At 39.6% G+C, this 18213-nt stretch overlaps 1 protein-coding gene across 1 annotated transcript in view; it reads right to left on the bottom strand.

Moving 5' to 3' along the window:
* Positions 1-450: 450 nt before the first annotated feature.
* The window catches only part of LOC126249616 (replication factor C subunit 5), a 113660-nt gene continuing 95897 nt past the window's right edge, over positions 451-18213 (bottom strand). Inside the window, exons 7-8 of the mRNA XM_049951289.1 lie at positions 10498-10575; positions 451-806 (exon numbers count right to left, since the gene is read on the bottom strand). Coding sequence (XP_049807246.1) covers positions 652-806; positions 10498-10575 — 233 coding nt within the window. The 3' untranslated portion in view covers positions 451-651. The remainder of the gene's footprint in view (positions 807-10497; positions 10576-18213) is intronic.

Below are 18213 nucleotides of genomic sequence, written 5' to 3'. Positions count from 1 at the left end.
AAAAGTGACTGATGAAACTTGATCCAGACATCTTCATTCACATATGTTCATCCATTGTTGAAAAATTTCACACCAATTTCTCACCTTTCCTTCAGTCATTGCTATATCACTGTATACTTCCTTTATTCGACAATAAATTTCTGCGGATTTCAACTTCAGAGCATTCAAAAACTGAGTAACTCCTCAGATGTGGCGTTCTTTCATTACATTTTAAATAATCATAAATTGCACAATAACCTGTTCAACTGGCAGTCATACTAGACTGAGACAAGATGTCAAGGGAGGAATTCAAGACAGGATAGAAGCACAAATCAATCTGTAGGAATGTGCAAATAGATCATTACTTCCTGTATTCATCACTTCTACAATATTCATCCTGTATTACACATCTACAATATTAATCATAAAAATCAACATGTGAGGAAGTCTTGCTCTCCAAGGTCAAGTAAATACAATTTAAACAGTCTTTTTTTATTTTACAGCATTGAAATTGTATACATTACAGCAAATAACAATGCGAAAGTAAATAATAAATGGTAATAGCATGGAACAGCTTGGTGCCAAACTCATATTTTTCCTTCATCAATATCTCCTAAAGCCTTCTGAGACTCTGGATCCAACAGCTTCACAGGTATCTCACCCATAAAACTATCAAGAAGCCTCAGATGGCACAATTTCTCGTGCTTCAAAGAAGGCTGCCATCAAAGCACTGATTTGAACATTTTCACTTGTGCCAGTAGCTAGCCTGTATTCAATATCTGCCATTTTTATTAGCAAAGTGTTTAGTGCTGAAGCTGGAAATTCAACTGGAAACAAAATAAGTTGTAAATTAGAGACAGAGCTTAAATACCTATACAGTGATCTTAGACCTAACCTAGGAAACATTTATAAGGGCAGTCAGAGCACAAATTTTCATCTACAATATTCATGAATCACATAAATATAAGCAGATTATCAGTGCAACCATACCAAATCTACGCTTCTCAGATGACAGTATTGCATATTTTTTTTTTTTTTTTTTTTTTTTTTTTTTTGTAATTGACGAAAACATAGTCCATATACAGCTATAAAATATTCTAAAAAAGTGAAACAGTTTCACATATCTGACTTCAGGGGGCATGAACTATGAACTGGCTGGACGGACTTCTCCCTAAAAACTTATCTCCCCCCCCCCCCCCCCATATCTGTGAGAATAACCTCAGGTGAATCTCTCCCACACTATTTTGAAAGAAAAAAAACACACAAAATAAGAAAAGGCAACCCACTCACATTGAGTGGATTGTTGCATGAAGCACAGAAACACAAAACAGGAAACAGCATTGACACTAGCTTTTGAGCTTTCCCGCAATAGTATGCAAATCCATATGCGCAACCACTCAGACACCCATAAGCAACATCCCATGGCCTTGGCAGGACTAATTGTTTATACTTAATTATTGAAGTAGTTGCCTGAGCTGATGGAGGTGGTAAGGGGGTAATGATGGCTGCAATGAGGGAGCAGTAGGAAAGAGGCAGGTCTTTGGTCAGATGAGCTCACAGGTGCTCAGAAAGGGCAGGAAAGGGGGGGGGGGGGAGAGTAACATGAACAGGTAGAAAGGGAGAGGGGAGTGGGAGTGGTTGAAAAAGGAGGTAGGAGAGGGAGAATGCCTGCACGAAGAGGGTGAGAGGGGAAGAGTTGTCGGAGAAGGCAGAGCATGGTCTGTACAGAAAAGGAGTTGTGTGGACAGAAGAGGGAAGGGAAAAAGGCAAGGTGAGGCAGTGGGAACAGGTCACAGAGCTTAGGGCAGATGCACTGCGAGAGAGCAGGATGTGATGTAAGAGACAATCTCCATGTGTGTATTTCAGAGATACTTTGTTCCTAACTCTGTATTTTTTTCATCTTCTTGTGTGGCTGTGGAGTCACCTGTCCAAGGACCTGCCGCTTTCCTACTGCCCTGTCCACACCTCCAACAGCTCAAGCAACTGCTTTCAATAAACAAGTATCAGTAATTAGTCTTGTCATGGGCTCAGGAATGTGCATTTAAGTGTCTGTATTGTTGTGTGTGTGAATGTGTGTACTACTGCTGTAAATAAAGCTAGTGTGAATGCCGTTTTCTGTAATGTGTTTCTGTGCTCCATGCATCAATCTGCTTTAGGTGAGTGGTAAGCTTTCCCTTGTTTTACACATTTCTAAAGAGAAATTAGACAATTTTGTCTTTAGGAGCTCAGTCAATCAAAGGCATTTTTTCAATTACATGGCTTGAGTGACGAACACAAACCAAATTTTCATGAGAGTATTACACAAGAGACACAATTATCTTCTTCAGCATGGCATAGCTTGAACTGTCAATAAAAACAAATAAAATTCTTTTAGCAAATTTATTCTGTAAACCAAACTTTGAGATCTTTAGGACACCTACATTTCCAGGTTCAGGTATTGTGTTTAAAGTAAAGTACTGCACCACATAAGAATTAATGCAATATTTGAGAGTTGCCATAAGATCAAAGATCTGCTGAAGTCCATGAAGGATTCCATAGATGCTCTCCACATTGTGATCAATGTTACATGCAACTGGAGCCAAACAGCACACCAGCAACAGCTGAAACACCACCTGGACTATTGCTGGCCTACAAATTTTCAAGAAGTCTATATGGTTGCCAGGCAGCCATGAATGCTGCAGCAGAAAATAATGGAGGCCACTGAAAGATGCCGACAGCCTAGCTGCCAGCAATCCCAGTCCAAAGAGTCCTTGTGTTCTGACTAACTAGCAGCTCCTCATGAAGTGGACTCACCCATGTAAACAATCAACCACAAGAGTAAAGGAATGGAGCATCTACCTATTTCAGCAGGAAGCACAGACCATGGATACAAGTTGCAGAATCAGTGTTCCTGACAATCTACCATCATAGAAGAGGCTACAGTATTCCATACGACCAATCTTCTGCAACAGGCTTTTACGCTTTGACCTGATCAGTGACATTCCATTATTGTGACTATGCATGTCCCATGACAACCAAAACAGGATGATAGACAGGGTGTCCCATAAGGAATGGTCAGTATTCGGTGACACAACAGGAATGATCATTTGAAGCAAAAAACTTCATATGGACAGTGCCCTATTCTGAATGATTTCCGAGATAGAGAACATTTAATGTACAGTGTTATTTATTTTCTGCATTATTCAATACACTGTCACATAAACAACAGTAAACACAATAATATGCACTTTACAAAGCATCAATTGCAAAATACGTATTTTAAACACATTCACCTCTAAGAATTATAGTATACATCACATTACAGTTGTTGTACAGTTCACAATAATTGTTCAAAAATCCCACTATCACCTTCAATGAATTTGTGAACTGCTGGGAGAACATGCTATGTTGCTTGTCTGAGCGCCTATACATATTCCCTAATGAGACGAGTTGCATCCATGATGTGACCAAGCAGTTCAGCTTTCATATTCACGTTTCATTTGTATATCTCAGACTTCATTCAACAACATAAATGAAACTCTAATGGCGTAAGGTCTGGTGATCTCTGTGGCCAATTAAATGTACTACCATGACCAATCCAGCGACTAGGGGAAGTGTGGTTGAGGTTTTCCCTCATATGTCTCGTAAAATGTGGAGGAGCTCCATCATGGTGGAAATACATTGCAGTGTGTGTGGCAACGGAAAATCATCAAGGTGTTCAGTACCAAACATGGCTCGAAAAACGAACTCTGAAATTGGTTTCCACTTTAGTGAGTCGCCTTTCCTGTGACCATTGATGATTATTAGATGTAGTATTGACTCCAACCCATGTAAATCTGGCTTCAATAGTGATCAGTGGAAACAAGTGACGATTTTCATTTAACCAGTGTCAAACCGCAAGTCATGTGACATGGTCGCCAATGTGAAGACTGTGGATACACTATTGTAAAATGGGTACAAGTTTCCCCACTCATAACATTTCGTGGGACATTATGTGTAGAAAGTCATTGCGTGCAGGGTGTACCATTTCAACAATGTCTTGCTGTCTCTGTACAGGTTGTTGAACAACATGTTCAGAAGAAAACTGGGAACTTGGAAGAATATCTGTCTCATACAATGTGCTGAAAACTCTGGTAAAGACTCTATGATCAGGAATTTGATGTGTCGGAAAGCACCAACAGTATTCTTTGACAGCAGCAGGAGCTATCATCACAGAAGCCACAAACATACACCATATATGCATAGTCTTCATTAGTGTTGATGTGTGTGGTATTTTAGCCAGTGTATATATGAATTAAGTAAACTGATGCTTCTCTCTGATACAGGCTAAATCCCGTGCACTACTTCACTCACAACGCACCATGAAGAATGGTGCATTAAAACGGGTTACTTTAATGGCAGTAAGACAACCTAAGCTAAGAGACTGAAAGCAACGAAGTACATTGGGCTAAAACAAAACATTAGAGGTTGGTTGGATAAAATACAAAGGTGGGTGTCACTAGTCCAAAAACAAAAGTACTTTTCAGGATAGGGTATATGTCTATAAGAAGTTTCTTGCTTCAAATTAGTGTTCCTGTCATATCCCTGAAGATTCACCATTCCTCCTGGGACACACTGTACAGGAAAGATCATTCGCAGAAAGCTCCAGTTCAGTTGCCCTCAAGAGGACCTAAGAAAGACATTCGAAACATCTGTTTTTACAGTACTTTTTAATTCCAGATTGATACAGCCAAAAATGCACTAAAAAAATTGAAGAAGATGCTTTTGTCTGTTTACACTTTTGTACTTTACAGTCATGATCAAAGCTTACGGCATTCACTGATATTTCTTTATATAAAATTAAATTTATCAAATATATTGCATTTAAAATTCTGTGTCTTATTTCCACATAGATCCTTGTTCACAATGTAATCATTTTACATCTGGCACAACTCTTTCTGTTTCCTTGACACCTACCTGACATTAATACATGGGAAATTAGGGATAAATGTGCTCTCCACATGATCATTGCAGATGGTACACACACTCGTATTATAAAAGGGAATCACTTGCATCCTTTTCATAAGAATCATCTCAGAATGTCCCCCAGACAATTTAATGACATTATGGACACACTATCCCACTTGTCTGGACAGATCTGAACCATTTTCTTTCCAAATGCTAGTCTAGTGTCTCGGTCATGCTATTATTAAATTACTGTGGATCTTTTACATGTCACTACCTCAGATTCTTCCACAAAATCCTGCTATAGATCACAGTGTGTCAATTTTGACAGTAAGGTGCTATGCCACTTTAATCAACTATACAGAAAAAATTACTGTAACTGGACTGTGCCATATATTGTTGGATGGCATGGAGAATATTGAAAAATGAATGATAATAAAAATGAAGAAAAGACATTTGTAATTGATGGTCCCAAATCTCTTATTTATTTATTGAATGACTAGTTTCGGGCTTTGCTCACTTTCATGTATTTTGTATATGGAATATACATGGCACGGGTGCTTCTATTTAATTCATCAAACTTTAGAAGTAGCTCAGATCTGCATTACAACATGTCACAATTGTAGTATGTCTATGTATGAGCATAATTCTCTTAATTGTGATACCCTCACTACCCAATTTCTGTTGTGCCAAAAATCAGACTTTTTCTTTTTCTAATGCTTAGAAATCATCTTCAGTGAAGGTTTGAGTGCAATAAACAAGTGTTATTCCTAAAGGGAGTATTACAAAACTATCTGCTGCAAACGGTACTGGTCTAGCGTGACTATGAAAATCAGCAGATGCATTATCAGCGTGCCAGAATAGAGAGCAGTTCTAAACTGCCATCAATCTGCACGCGCACACTAAACAGCGATAACTCCTCAAGTATGTGCAGGAGGTGGTGCCGCAGTACTTTCTGCTTGTTATTTTCTTATTATTAGGTGTCTAGTGGCTAATTCCAGATTTTTGTGTTGGTGATTTTCTGAATTTCTTTCAGTAAGTAGGTTTTCCTAAAAAAAGGAAATACTTTATTTGCCAGTAGACTTCCTATTACATTAACTGTTTGTGAAAGCATTTTTATATTGATTGATTCACATTGTAGAAATGGAACGGAGCAAAGAGGTATTAAGCGTCTTAATTCAGGCATACAGTGAGGAAAGGTGTTCAAAATGGCTCAAATGGCTCTGAGCACTATGGGACTCAACTGCTGAGGTCATAAGTCCCCTAGAACTTAGAACTACTTAAACCTAACTAACCTAAGGACAACACACACATCCATGCCCGAGGCAGGATTCGAACCTGCGACCGTAGCGGTCGCGCGGTTCCAGACTGTAGCGCTAGAACTGCTCGGCCACCAGAGGAAAGGTGTATGTATGACCCGCACGACACACTGTATCATAATCACGTATGTTGGCAATCGCAATCGTTTATTTTTGAGTAATATGCATATAACTTCACATGGTGATTTTCGATTTATATCATAATGCCTTTGCTTACGAAAGCTCATGTTTGATTTGATTGCATCTCTTGCTTTATTTCAGCACACCAGGAAAGAGAAACTGACATTGATAGACGATAAAGTCTGTGCAGTTATGCCCAGTGTAACAGAAGAGGACTGTAAACCTTTTAGTGACCCAGGCGCTGGCTTTTCATTATCGTTCTGCCCTAATCTGAAGGTTTACTGTCCCTGTCAGGGCAATAGCAAAAGAGTGGGCCTTCCACCTGCAAAACACTGTATAAAAGTGTGTGTGTGTGTGTAAATCTATTGTTGACGAAGGCCTTAACGGCTGAAAGCTTTATTTATTTGTGACAGTCTTTTTGTTGTAACTATCTGCAACTCAGTATCTCTGCTATATGGTGAGTTGAAACATTCATTTTCATAATATTGTTACATTCCATTCTGGATTTTCTGTTGTTTTTATAAAAGTAAATTTAGATATACAAATATAATACATATATTTTCCGAACTCTGAAAAATAACACACGTACATCTTTAAGTACGGGTCCTCTAAACTGTTGCAAATTGCAGTGCATACAGCCACAACAACTTTTGAAATCATACAATGTAGGCTTTCACGGCCGGTGTTGTCTTCAGTTAAAACTTTCAGGCTGAGAGGCCGTGGTCGACATATAAAATTTCCACCTAACGTTTCATCTCCATCTGCAGGAGACATCTTCTGAGGTCGTCCAGCTACTGCCACTGAGGCTTCAGGTACTCTCGCGTTTATAGAGCACATAGAGAGCACCACCATTCATTACGTGATGGCGATGGTATATCGCGGCATCACGTGACGAATGGTGGTGCCCTCTATGCGCTCTATAAATGGGAGAGTGCCTGGAGCCTCAGTGGCAGTAGCTGGACGACCTCAGAAGATGTCTCCCGCAGATAGAGACGAAACGTTAGGTGGAAATTTTATACGTTGACCACGGCCTCTTAGCCCGGACGTTTTAACTGAAAACTTTTGAAATGGTGGGCTGTTATTCTGTGGCTACAAGCCAGACTTGTAAAAGATTCCCAAGTCACCAGGAAATGTAATGTTGTAACCAGCCTGCAACATAACAGGACTTGTACCGGTATTTTATCAGTGATCAAGGCTGGTATGGTCACAAAATGCATAAACATATGATTTAATTCTTACTTTCGAGAAGGTGAGATAGTCTCCCTCATGACTGTGTCACACTTGCTAATTCCATCTTCTATCATAGGCAGCAACTTCTCAAAATTCTTGCGAATCTTCGAGCCTCAGTTTTTCATTAGCAGTGAATACAGTCCCCTGCCTTTGTCCCTTCTTTTCAGCCAAGGTCGAAACCAACAACATATGGCTTTTCGTTTTTGTCTTCGTTCTACTCTAATCAGAAGGTTTACTGTCACTGTCAGGTCAATAGCTCCAGAAAAGAGTGGATCCTCCATGTACAAAATGCTGTATAAATATCAATTTAGATATACAGGGTTATTACAAATGATTGAAACGATTTCACAGCTCTACAATAACTTTATTATTTGAGATATTTTCACAATGCTTTGCACACACATACAAAAAATCAAAACTTTTTTTAGGCATTCACAAATGTTTGATATGTGCCCCTTTAGTGATTCGGCAGACATCAAGCCGATAATCAAGTTCCTCCCACACTCGGCGCAACATGTCCCCATCAATGAGTTCGAAAGCATCGTTAATGCGAGCTCGCAGTTCTGGCACGTTTCTTGGTAGAGGAGGTTTAAACACTGAATCTTTCACATAACCCCACAGAAAGAAATCGCATGGGGTTAAGTTGGGAGAGCGTGGAGGCCATGACATGAATTTCTGATCATGATCTCCACCACGACCAATCCATCGGTTTTCCAATCTCCTGTTTAAGAAATGCCAAACATCATGATGGAAGTGCGGTGGAGCACCATCCTGTTGAAAGATGAAGTCGGCGCTGTCGGTCTCCAGTTGTGGCATGAGCCAATTTTCCAGCATGTCCAGATACACGTGTCCTGTAACGTTTTTTTCGCAGAAGAAAAAGGGGCCGTAAACTTTAAACCGTGAGATTGCACAAAACACGTTAACTTTTGGTGAATTGTGAATTTGCTGCACGAATGCGTGAGGATTCTCTACCGCCCAGATTCGCACATTGTCTCTGTTCACTTCATCATTAAGAAAAAATGTTCCTTCATCACTGAAAACAAGTTTCGCACTGAACGCATCCTCTTCCATGAGCTGTTGCAACCGTGCCGAAAATTCAAAGCGTTTGACTTTGTCATCGGGTGTCAGGGCTTGTAGCAATTGTAAACGGTAAGGCTTCTGCTTTAGCCTTTTCCGTAAGATTTTCCAAACCGTCGGCTGTGGTATGTTTAGCTCCCTGCTTGCTATATTTGTCGACTTCCGCGGGCTACGCGTGAAACTTGCCCGCACGCGTTCAACCGTTTCTTCGCTCACTGCAGGCCGACCCGTTGATTTCCCCTTACAGAGGCATCCAGAAGCTTTAAACTGTGCATACCATCGCCGAATGGAGTTAGCAGTTGGTGGATCTTTGTTGAACTTCGTCCTGAAGTGTCGTTGCACTGTTATGACTGACTGATGTGAGTGCATTTCAAGCACGACATACGCTTTCTCGGCTCCTGTCGCCATTTTGTCTCACTGTGCTCTCGAGCGCTCTGGCGGCAGAAACCTGAAGTGCGGCTTCAGCCAAACAAAACTTTATGAGTTTTTCTACGTATCTGTAGTGTGTCGTGACCATATGTCAATGAATGGAGCTACAGTGAATTTATGAAATCGCTTCAATCATTTTTAATAGCCCTGTACATATACCTTTGTAACGAAGTGTCATAATACAAAACTAACTGTTGAGTCTGTAATTTAGAACAGAAGTAACCATCATAAAAGAATAATTACACCAAAACTAATGAAAAAAAAATTCTTGTTAAATAGAAACCTAAGCTCAAAGAATTAATTTGAACGAATGATGTTCCAATATATCACAAGGTCTCCCTTGAGTTTCACACAGTAGAATGAACAACTTTACAAGAGATCACACAGTTCTATTTGTGTTTTGTACGTTGTTACCATCTATCAATTACCTGCCATTAGTTTGTCTTTCTGTGTTTCCTCCTATCCATGTGGAAATAGCAGACTGATCTGACCCCCCACCCCCCTCCTTTAAGTTCTAATACGCTTCCTACAACCTAAGCCAGGACATGGCAGTAAGCACCATATGTACAGCCTACAGGTGGGAATGCAAACACAGAACATCAACTTTATGATAAACATTACTGCCAGATGCTCATTTGAGATGAAAACTGCAAACTGTGGGAGACCATATAATGTACAAATGCCTTAGTCTGATGAACAGATTCTTCGTACTGTGAATGAAACTTGATCAATTAGTACAAAGACAACTGCAAGAGGGGAAGGAGTTAATCACATGACAATCTGAAACATTTTGCACGTAAATCTTCTGTACCCAAACACCTTCAATGAGTGTAAGATTACATGAGCCATATGTTCAACCATCAATAACTTTCTGTTGACACTGATGTGGGTCCTATCATGTGAAAATCCAGCCTCAAGTATTGCACCAATCAAGCTGGGGCATATGAAAACCCTAATGAAGTGCGGCAAGACAATTATCAAAAGAAGTTCAGCCTCAACAAGTGGGATGGAATCATTCGTGATCATCTCATTGGTTCCTACTTCTTTCCACAACATCTTACTGGAAAAATGTATCAACAGTTTTCTCAGACATCAGTTGTTTCGTTTCCTTTACGATGAACCTCTAGACATCATCCAATGAATATGGTTTCAGCATGATGATGCATCATCCTGATTTCCCTAAATCACTTGGGGCAAATGCTGGAATGGTTCCTTTGAAAAGGCACAGCCAATTTCCTTCTCCACCCTTCCCCAATTCGAGTGTGTGCTCCGTCTCTAATGATCTCGTTATCAATGGGACATTAAACACTAATCTTCTCCTCATATTATTAATATAATTAAACTACATGCTAGTATACAGGTGCTAAAACATCATCATCTCTCAGATAACACACCAAATTGGTAACTTAAAGTTACTTACTTCTATGTACAAAGTGATGAACTTCTGTTAATATGTCTTGTAGTGCCAAGCCCTTAGCCATTTTAATGTCCTTAAGTCCTGAGATCATTAAGGAAAGATTTATGCGGAATGTTCAGTATGAATGGTGATGAGATACATACAACATAAGTTACTCAGTTCATTTTTAAGTTTAGGATGACAAAAGACAGAACTCATGAAAAAATTATAAACTAGAAAATTCTTAATAGTAATGACAATCATGGATGGCTGAATACTGTATTGATCTTTATTATGCATCATGTAATTGGCCATGGAGGTTCCTCATTGTTTTCTGCACCATCTCAAGTGAGATACTGTAAATTTGATCTTGATTTCATTGTTTTACTCCATTCAGTGTCCTTTGCAGAGTCTCACCAGAGCCAATTCTCAAGCTATTCCCATGAAGGTGAGAAAAAAATCATAAGCAGACAAATCTTATTAGCTTGAAGGCCAGGGAATTTCATAAAATCTAAAGATGACATGGTTACCAAACAATTTCTTCATCACTGGTGTTGTCTACTTTGCAAAACTTGATTATAGAAACATCCTAATAGAAAGTAGTGTCATGAAACCATGGAGAGAAAAAAGGAAAGAAAGAAAGAAAAAGAATATGCAGGACATCAAAATTCTTAAACAGGATAACAGTCATTACAGCTCAAGCAGCAATCGGTATTGTAACTGTAAACTGTCGAAGCTGCGTTGGTAAAGTACCGGAACTTCAAGCGCTGACAGAAAGCACCGAAGCTGAAATCGTTATAGGTACGGAAAGCTGGCTGAAGCCAGAGACAAATTCTGCCGAAATTTTTACAAAGGCACAGACGGTGTTTAGAAAGGACAGATTGCATACAACCGATGGTGTCGCTGTTAGTAGTATTTTATACTGTAGTGAAATAGAAGTGGATAGTTCTTGTGAATTATTATAGATGGAGGTTATACTCAACAACCGAGCTAGGTTAATAATTGGCTCCTTTTACCGACCTCCCGACTCAGCAGCATTATTGGCAGAACAACTGAGAGAAAATCTGGAATACATTTCACATAAATTTCCTCAGCATGTTATAGCCTTAGGTGGAGATTTCAATTTACCAGATATGGACTGGGACACTCAGATGTTTAGGACTGGTGGTAAGGACAGAGCATCGAGTGACATTATACCGAGTGCACTATCCGAAAATTACTTCGAGCAATTAAACAGACCACTACGGTCGCAGGTTCGAATCCTGCCATGGGCATGGATGTGTGTGATGTCCTTAGGTTAGTTAGGTTTAAGTAGTTCTAAGTTCTAGGGGACTGTTGACCTCAGAAGTTAAGTCCCATAATGCTCAGAGCCATTTGAACCAATTAAACAGAGAACCAACTCGTGGAGGTAACATCTTGGACCTACTGATAACAAACACACTCGAACTTTTCGACTCTGTAAGTGCAGAACAAGGAATCAGTGATCGTAAGGCCATTGCAGCATCCCTGAATATGGAAGTAAATAGGAATATAAAAAAGGGAGGAAGGTTTATCTGTTTAGCAAGAGTAATAGGAGGCAGATTTCAGACTACCTAACAGAACAAAACGAAAATTTCTGTTCCGACACTGACAATGTTGAGTGTTTATGGAAAAAGTTCAAGGCAATCGTAAAATGCGTTTTAGACAGGTACGTGCCGAGTAAAACTGTGAGGGACGGGAAAGACCCACCGTGGTTCAACAACAAAGTTAGGAAACTACTGTGAAAGCAAAGAGAGCTTCACTGCAAATTTAAACACAGCCAAAACCTCTCAGACAAACAGAAGCTAAACGATGTCAAAGTTAGCGTAAGGAGGGCTATGCGTGAAGAGTTCAGTGAATTCGAAAGTAAAATTCTATGTACCGACTTGACAGAAAATCCTAGAAAGTTCTGGTCTTACGTTAAATCAGTAAGTGGATTGAAACAGCATATCCAGACACTCTGGGATGATAATGGCATTGAAACAGGGGATGAGACGCATAAAGCTGAAATACTAAACACCTTTTTCCAAAGCTGTTTCACAGAGGAAGATCACACTGCAGTTCCTTCTCTAAATCCTCGCACGAACAAAAAAATGGCTGACATTGAAATAAGTGTCCAAGGAATAGAAAAGCAATTGAAATCCCTCAACAGAGGAAAGTCCACTGGACCTGATGGGATACGAATCCAATTCGATTCTACACAGAGTACGCGAAAGAACTCCCCCCCCCCCCCCTCCCCCTTCTAACAGCCGTGTACCGCAAGTCTCTAGAGGAACAGAAGGTTCCAAATGATTGGAAAAGAGCACAGGTAGTTCCAGTTTTCAAGAAGGGTCGTCGAGCAGATGCGCAAAACTATAGGACTATATCTCTGACATCGATCTGTTGTAGAATTTTAGAACATGTTTTTTGCTTGCGTATCAAGTCATTTCTGGAAACCCAGAACCTACTCTGTAGGAATCAACATGGATTCTGGAAACAGCGATTGTGTGAGACCCAACTCACTTTATTTGTTCATTTAGATGCAGGCTCCCAGCTAGATGCCATTTTCCTTGACTTCTGGAAGGCGTTCGATACAGTTCCGCACTGTCATCTGATAAACAAAGTAAGGGCCTACGGAATATCAGACCAGCTGTGTGGCTGGATTGAAGAGTTTTTAGCAAACAGAACACAGCATGTTGTTCTCAATGGAGAGATATCTAAAGACATTAAAATAACCTCTGGCGTGCCACAGGGGAGTGTTATGGGACCATTGCTTTTCACAATATATATAAATGACCTAGTAGATAGTGTCAGAAGTTCCATGTGGCTTTTCGCAGATGATGCTGTTGTATACAGAGAAGTTGCAGCATTAGAAAATTGCAGCGAAATGCAGGACGATCTGCAGCGGATAGGCACTTGGTGCAGGGAGTGGTAACTGACCCTTAACATAGACAAATGTATTGCGAATTCATAGAAAGAAGGATCCTTTATTGTATGATTATATGATAGCGGAACAAACACTGGTAGCAGTTACTTCTGTAAAATATCTGGGGGTATGCGTGCGGAACGATTTGAAGTGGAATGATCATATAAAATTAATTGTTGGTAAGGCAGGTACCAGCTTGAGATTCATTGGGAGAGTCCTTAGAAAATGTAGTCCATCAACAAAGGAGGTGACTTACAAAACACTTGTTCGACCTATACTCTAGTATTGCTCATCAGTGTGGGATCCGTACCAGGTCGGGATGACAGAGGAGATAGAGAAGATCCAAAGAAGAGTGGCGTATTTCAACACAGGGTTATTTGGTAAGCGTGATAGCATTATGGAGATGTTTAGCAAACTCAAGTGGCAGACTCTGCAAGAGAGGCACTCTGCATCGCGGTGTAGCTTGCTGTCCAGGTTTCGAGAATGTGCGTTTCTGGATGAGGTATCGAATATATTGCTTCCCCCTACTTATACCTCCCGAGGAGATCACGAATATAAAATTAGAGAGATTCGAGCACGCACAGAGGCTTTCCAGCAGTCGTTCTTCCCGCAAACCATATGCGACTAGGACAGGAAAGGGAGGTAATGACAGTGGCATGTAAAGTGCCCTTCCCCACACACTGTTGGGTGGCTTGTGGAATATAAATGTAGATATAGTTTACATTTATTTATTTTTAAACTGCAATCTGATGATTTTGTATGATGAACTATACATAATGTAGTCACCTCGCGGCGGTGTAAAAGGGGATCAAACCGCATTAGGAATGCTGTCTACCATGTAATATTAAGGCTGTTTTTCCTTAAAGCATATATTAATGCTTCTGTCAACAGCTGCAGTACCTATATTAGGCGACTAGCTGCAAATCTTACAGGTTCATTTTCAAGCGTGGTATACTGAGGCTACAAAAAAACAGTACATACTTGTCAGTTAACAGTGAATAGAAAAATGGTATTACAATAAAAAGTTTTAATGTAACAGAAATTAATTATTTGAATACAAATATACCTGCACTGACAGTGTCTGATCTCAATAATAAGCATCAAAGTGGCAGCATGTGCTTTATAAATGTTGGCAGAATGAATGTCACAATCCACACATTCCCTTACAAAGTCAAAATCAAACTGGAGGTCAATAAATCCAAAAGCAGCAGGAAACTTACAAGCGCACGTCTGTTGCCAATGGGCATGCCATGTTTTAAATGTGGATGTGCCTAAACACTTTTATTAAACCTGACATTAATACAGTGAAAGACAACGACCAATGTACAAGTATCACACAAATACAAATCTAGTGCCACATGTACCCGTTACAAATTTGACCATGAAACAAACAATGTAAACTCCAGGTAGGAATATCAACAACATAGGAAAAGACAGATTGCTACTTATTGTAAATAAGAATGTTGACAGACAGGCACAATTGAAAGACACACAAAGCTTCCGGCCACAGCCTTCATCAGTAAAAGAGAATATAAGAAAAGCATTTCATGTTTAAGTGTATATCCATGGCCAATGTGCACATCAAATTAAAATAGAGAGCATCGCAGTGCCTCTATTGATGAGTTACATTTAATATAAAGTATGGTGAAACAAATCACATTAATTGTTCCATTACAAATTTTGCATTATACATACAGATGGTTGTCTTCCAAAAGTCTACATACATAAATAGTTTAAAAAGATAAAATATATCAAAATAATACATATTGTTTGTTTAACCAACATGTTTTGTAAATAATAGTTACATAGTCCCACTAAAACAGTGTCTCATGGCACAGAACCATTACGACATCTTGACATGTGCAACCACCTCGAAATCACCTTGTCCTGTACTCAAAGTCCATATCTGTTCATGTGAGTCTTCTTCTTGTTAATCACAGAGGGCAAATACTAAAATACACACACTCAAGCATTTTACATAACTCCACACAATTTTGCATAGCTGGTCATGCATGCTACATGAACAACCTTCTTTATATAGCACCCCTATGATTACACCAACAGTCATGCACAAACATCGTGACCTGACATAATTTACTAACTAGACATGCTAAACCAATCATAGATGCATGTAAGTGCTCTCCTAGTAAACACTGCTTCAGATTCAAACATCATGTTCTAACACATTTGCTGGCTTGACATGCATATCTAATTACAGATTACACTCAAATGATGTGATACCCACTACAAAGATCTCTCATACAAAACAATGTACTATGTGCCATACAGCACACAGTATTTCCAATTTATTTGCTGTGAGATCATCATACACTATTTTGGGTACCTAATTCAGTAATCAAAAACTGAAAAGACCATTACTCGTAGACTGCACGGGAAAAACTACCACACTTAACTAAAAACAAAATTAAAATTAAGAAATAAAATTTAAAAAATTAGGCCATTGTGTCCAGCCTCTGTGTATGAGCATTTTTGCATGTCATCTACACACATTATTTATAAACCATTTATACCTAGAGATCATGCCACATACACCTTAGCCCCTGTTAATACCCTTGCATTTACCATCTAGAAATAATCAGGAAATGGCACTGGCATCCCAGAACATGTAACTAAGAACATGCGTAGGTGTAGAATGCTTACATAACAGTGATCTTGTCAATGTGAATTGTATTAAGCAGTTCAAGAAATCACAAAGACAGAGGTCAATATTAGCCCCAAGTCAATATGGGGAGCTTGACTTTGGAACTCAAGCTTACATGAACATATATGGACATATATTGTAACACAACCATTACAAAGGCATGCTTATAAGTAATGCATCATTGTAAGCATACATAAAAAGAGAAAAAAAACCTACTCATAACCGCATTTATGGTAAAAGTAATAAGCTATTAAGCAATTTATAAAAATAATGTCAATTTATATTTATTTTTATACCTTTATATTGACTTGGTTCCAGTGTTTTTGCTATGCAACAACTGTATTTTTACTAATTCATTGTGTGTTTTTCCTCTGTTCTTTTAGGGCTATACTATTTGACAGGAGTTGGTTCCTGTGGTTTTATGGCATGTGGGTTGCATTTGTGATCTAGTCACTCTCAAAAATGTGCCTGGTAGATACGGCAACAAACGTGCTGAACTCACAGGTCTAGAATTTTTGGAAAAAATAGGATGAGAATTTTAGGCTTTTATAACTGCATGGTCATTGTTTTGGAACAACAATGGAGCATGGAAGGTCTATTTACGTGATGCAGAACCCATGTCAGGAATCAAAAGTCTAAAAGTAGCCTTTCCAGTGTGAAAGTTTGATGAACTAAAAGGTTGAATGAGGAGTTTGGGTGAAATTCATCATATTGAAAAAGGAGAAAACAAAAAATTGAAAATAAATATACTGAAAGGAAGAATTTTGTTGCAATCACTTCTCCAGCTGCTCACCGGTAGCAGTAACAATCAGAGCAGTCCATCACTTGGAAAAAGCAGCAAAAAATTGTGCAACTGACAATGGAAAAAGATACCCAAGTGAAACTAAGTGTCTTAATCTAGGGCCTGAGAACAAACGGTAAAGCATACGGAGGGATAAGCCAAATTTTGCATTGCTGGAGGGAAATACCAGAAAAATAATGCTGTATCCCTCCATACCCCTTTCCTGATTTTCTCCAATATGGAGTTGTACGGTACAATGGATAATTTGAGGTACACAGTTAAATAAAAATGACCTGTAACAGGCTTATCCATCTCTGGTAATACCTACCTCTACCAGTAGATGTACAAGAACCACATAAACTGTCATCAATACACACATCTAAAAACTAATTGACTTTGCTTATTTTGACTCTATTAAGTTCTATGGTACTATACTCTATTTTCAAAATGATATAACCAACTGAGACAGGCCTATCAGCAGTAAGATTTCACAAACATGTTCTTAGTTCAATGGAACCAAGAGAAGGGTAGTGTCAGGTGGCCTGGGCAAGGAGAGAAAGAGAGGCGAGGAGCAGGAAGGGTAGCTGATGTCTCAGGAGGAGGCAACAGGTGTACGAGATACGAATGTAGGAGGGAAAGGCAGCAGATTCATGGAATATGAATGTGACACTTGGCCATCAGACACAGTGAGTTCGTGCAGTGCACGATAATGATGATATGGGGGAATGAACTGGGAAGGGGTGACAACAGAGGAAGGGGAGATGCGGAGAAGAGGGTGTGAGTGCAGAGATTTAGCGAATACTGAGGCCACGAGGGTCACAGGAACAGAGGATATGATTTAAGGATAACTCCGAACTACAAAACTTATACACAGTGGTGCTGGGGGGATGGATCCAGATGGCATGAGTTTGTGACACAGCCACTGGATGTGAGTATATTGTGCTCGGTAGTGTATTCCACCACTGGGTGGGCAACTTTGTTCTTAGCCACAGTTCGACAATGGCCATTCATTTGGGTGAATAGTTGGTTGGTGGTCATGCCCACATAAAATGCCGTACAGGAACTGCAACACAGCTGCTTTCACATGTGGCCTTGACTCTGATGGTATAGGACAAGCCTGTGACACGAGTAGAGTAGGACGTGCTGGGTGAGTGAATCGGGCAGGTCTTGCACCTGGGTCTTCCACAGGTGTATGACCCATGTGATGTGGCAAGGAGTTGGGAGTGGTTGTGGCATAAGGATGGAACTGGATATTGAGTAGGTTGGGTGGTCGGTAGAATATTACATGGGTGAGTTGGAAAATATTTTCCCCTGTCGACTGTGGTCAGAGTTGTGTGCGAAAAGAAAAAAAGAGAATGAGACATTAAAGATAAG

Source organism: Schistocerca nitens, chromosome 1, assembly GCF_023898315.1.
Source record: "Schistocerca nitens isolate TAMUIC-IGC-003100 chromosome 1, iqSchNite1.1, whole genome shotgun sequence".
NCBI classification, from domain to species: Eukaryota; Metazoa; Arthropoda; class Insecta; order Orthoptera; family Acrididae; genus Schistocerca; species Schistocerca nitens.
Note: the sequence above shows the minus strand (reverse complement) of the source record. Positions and strands in the feature narration are given on the sequence as shown.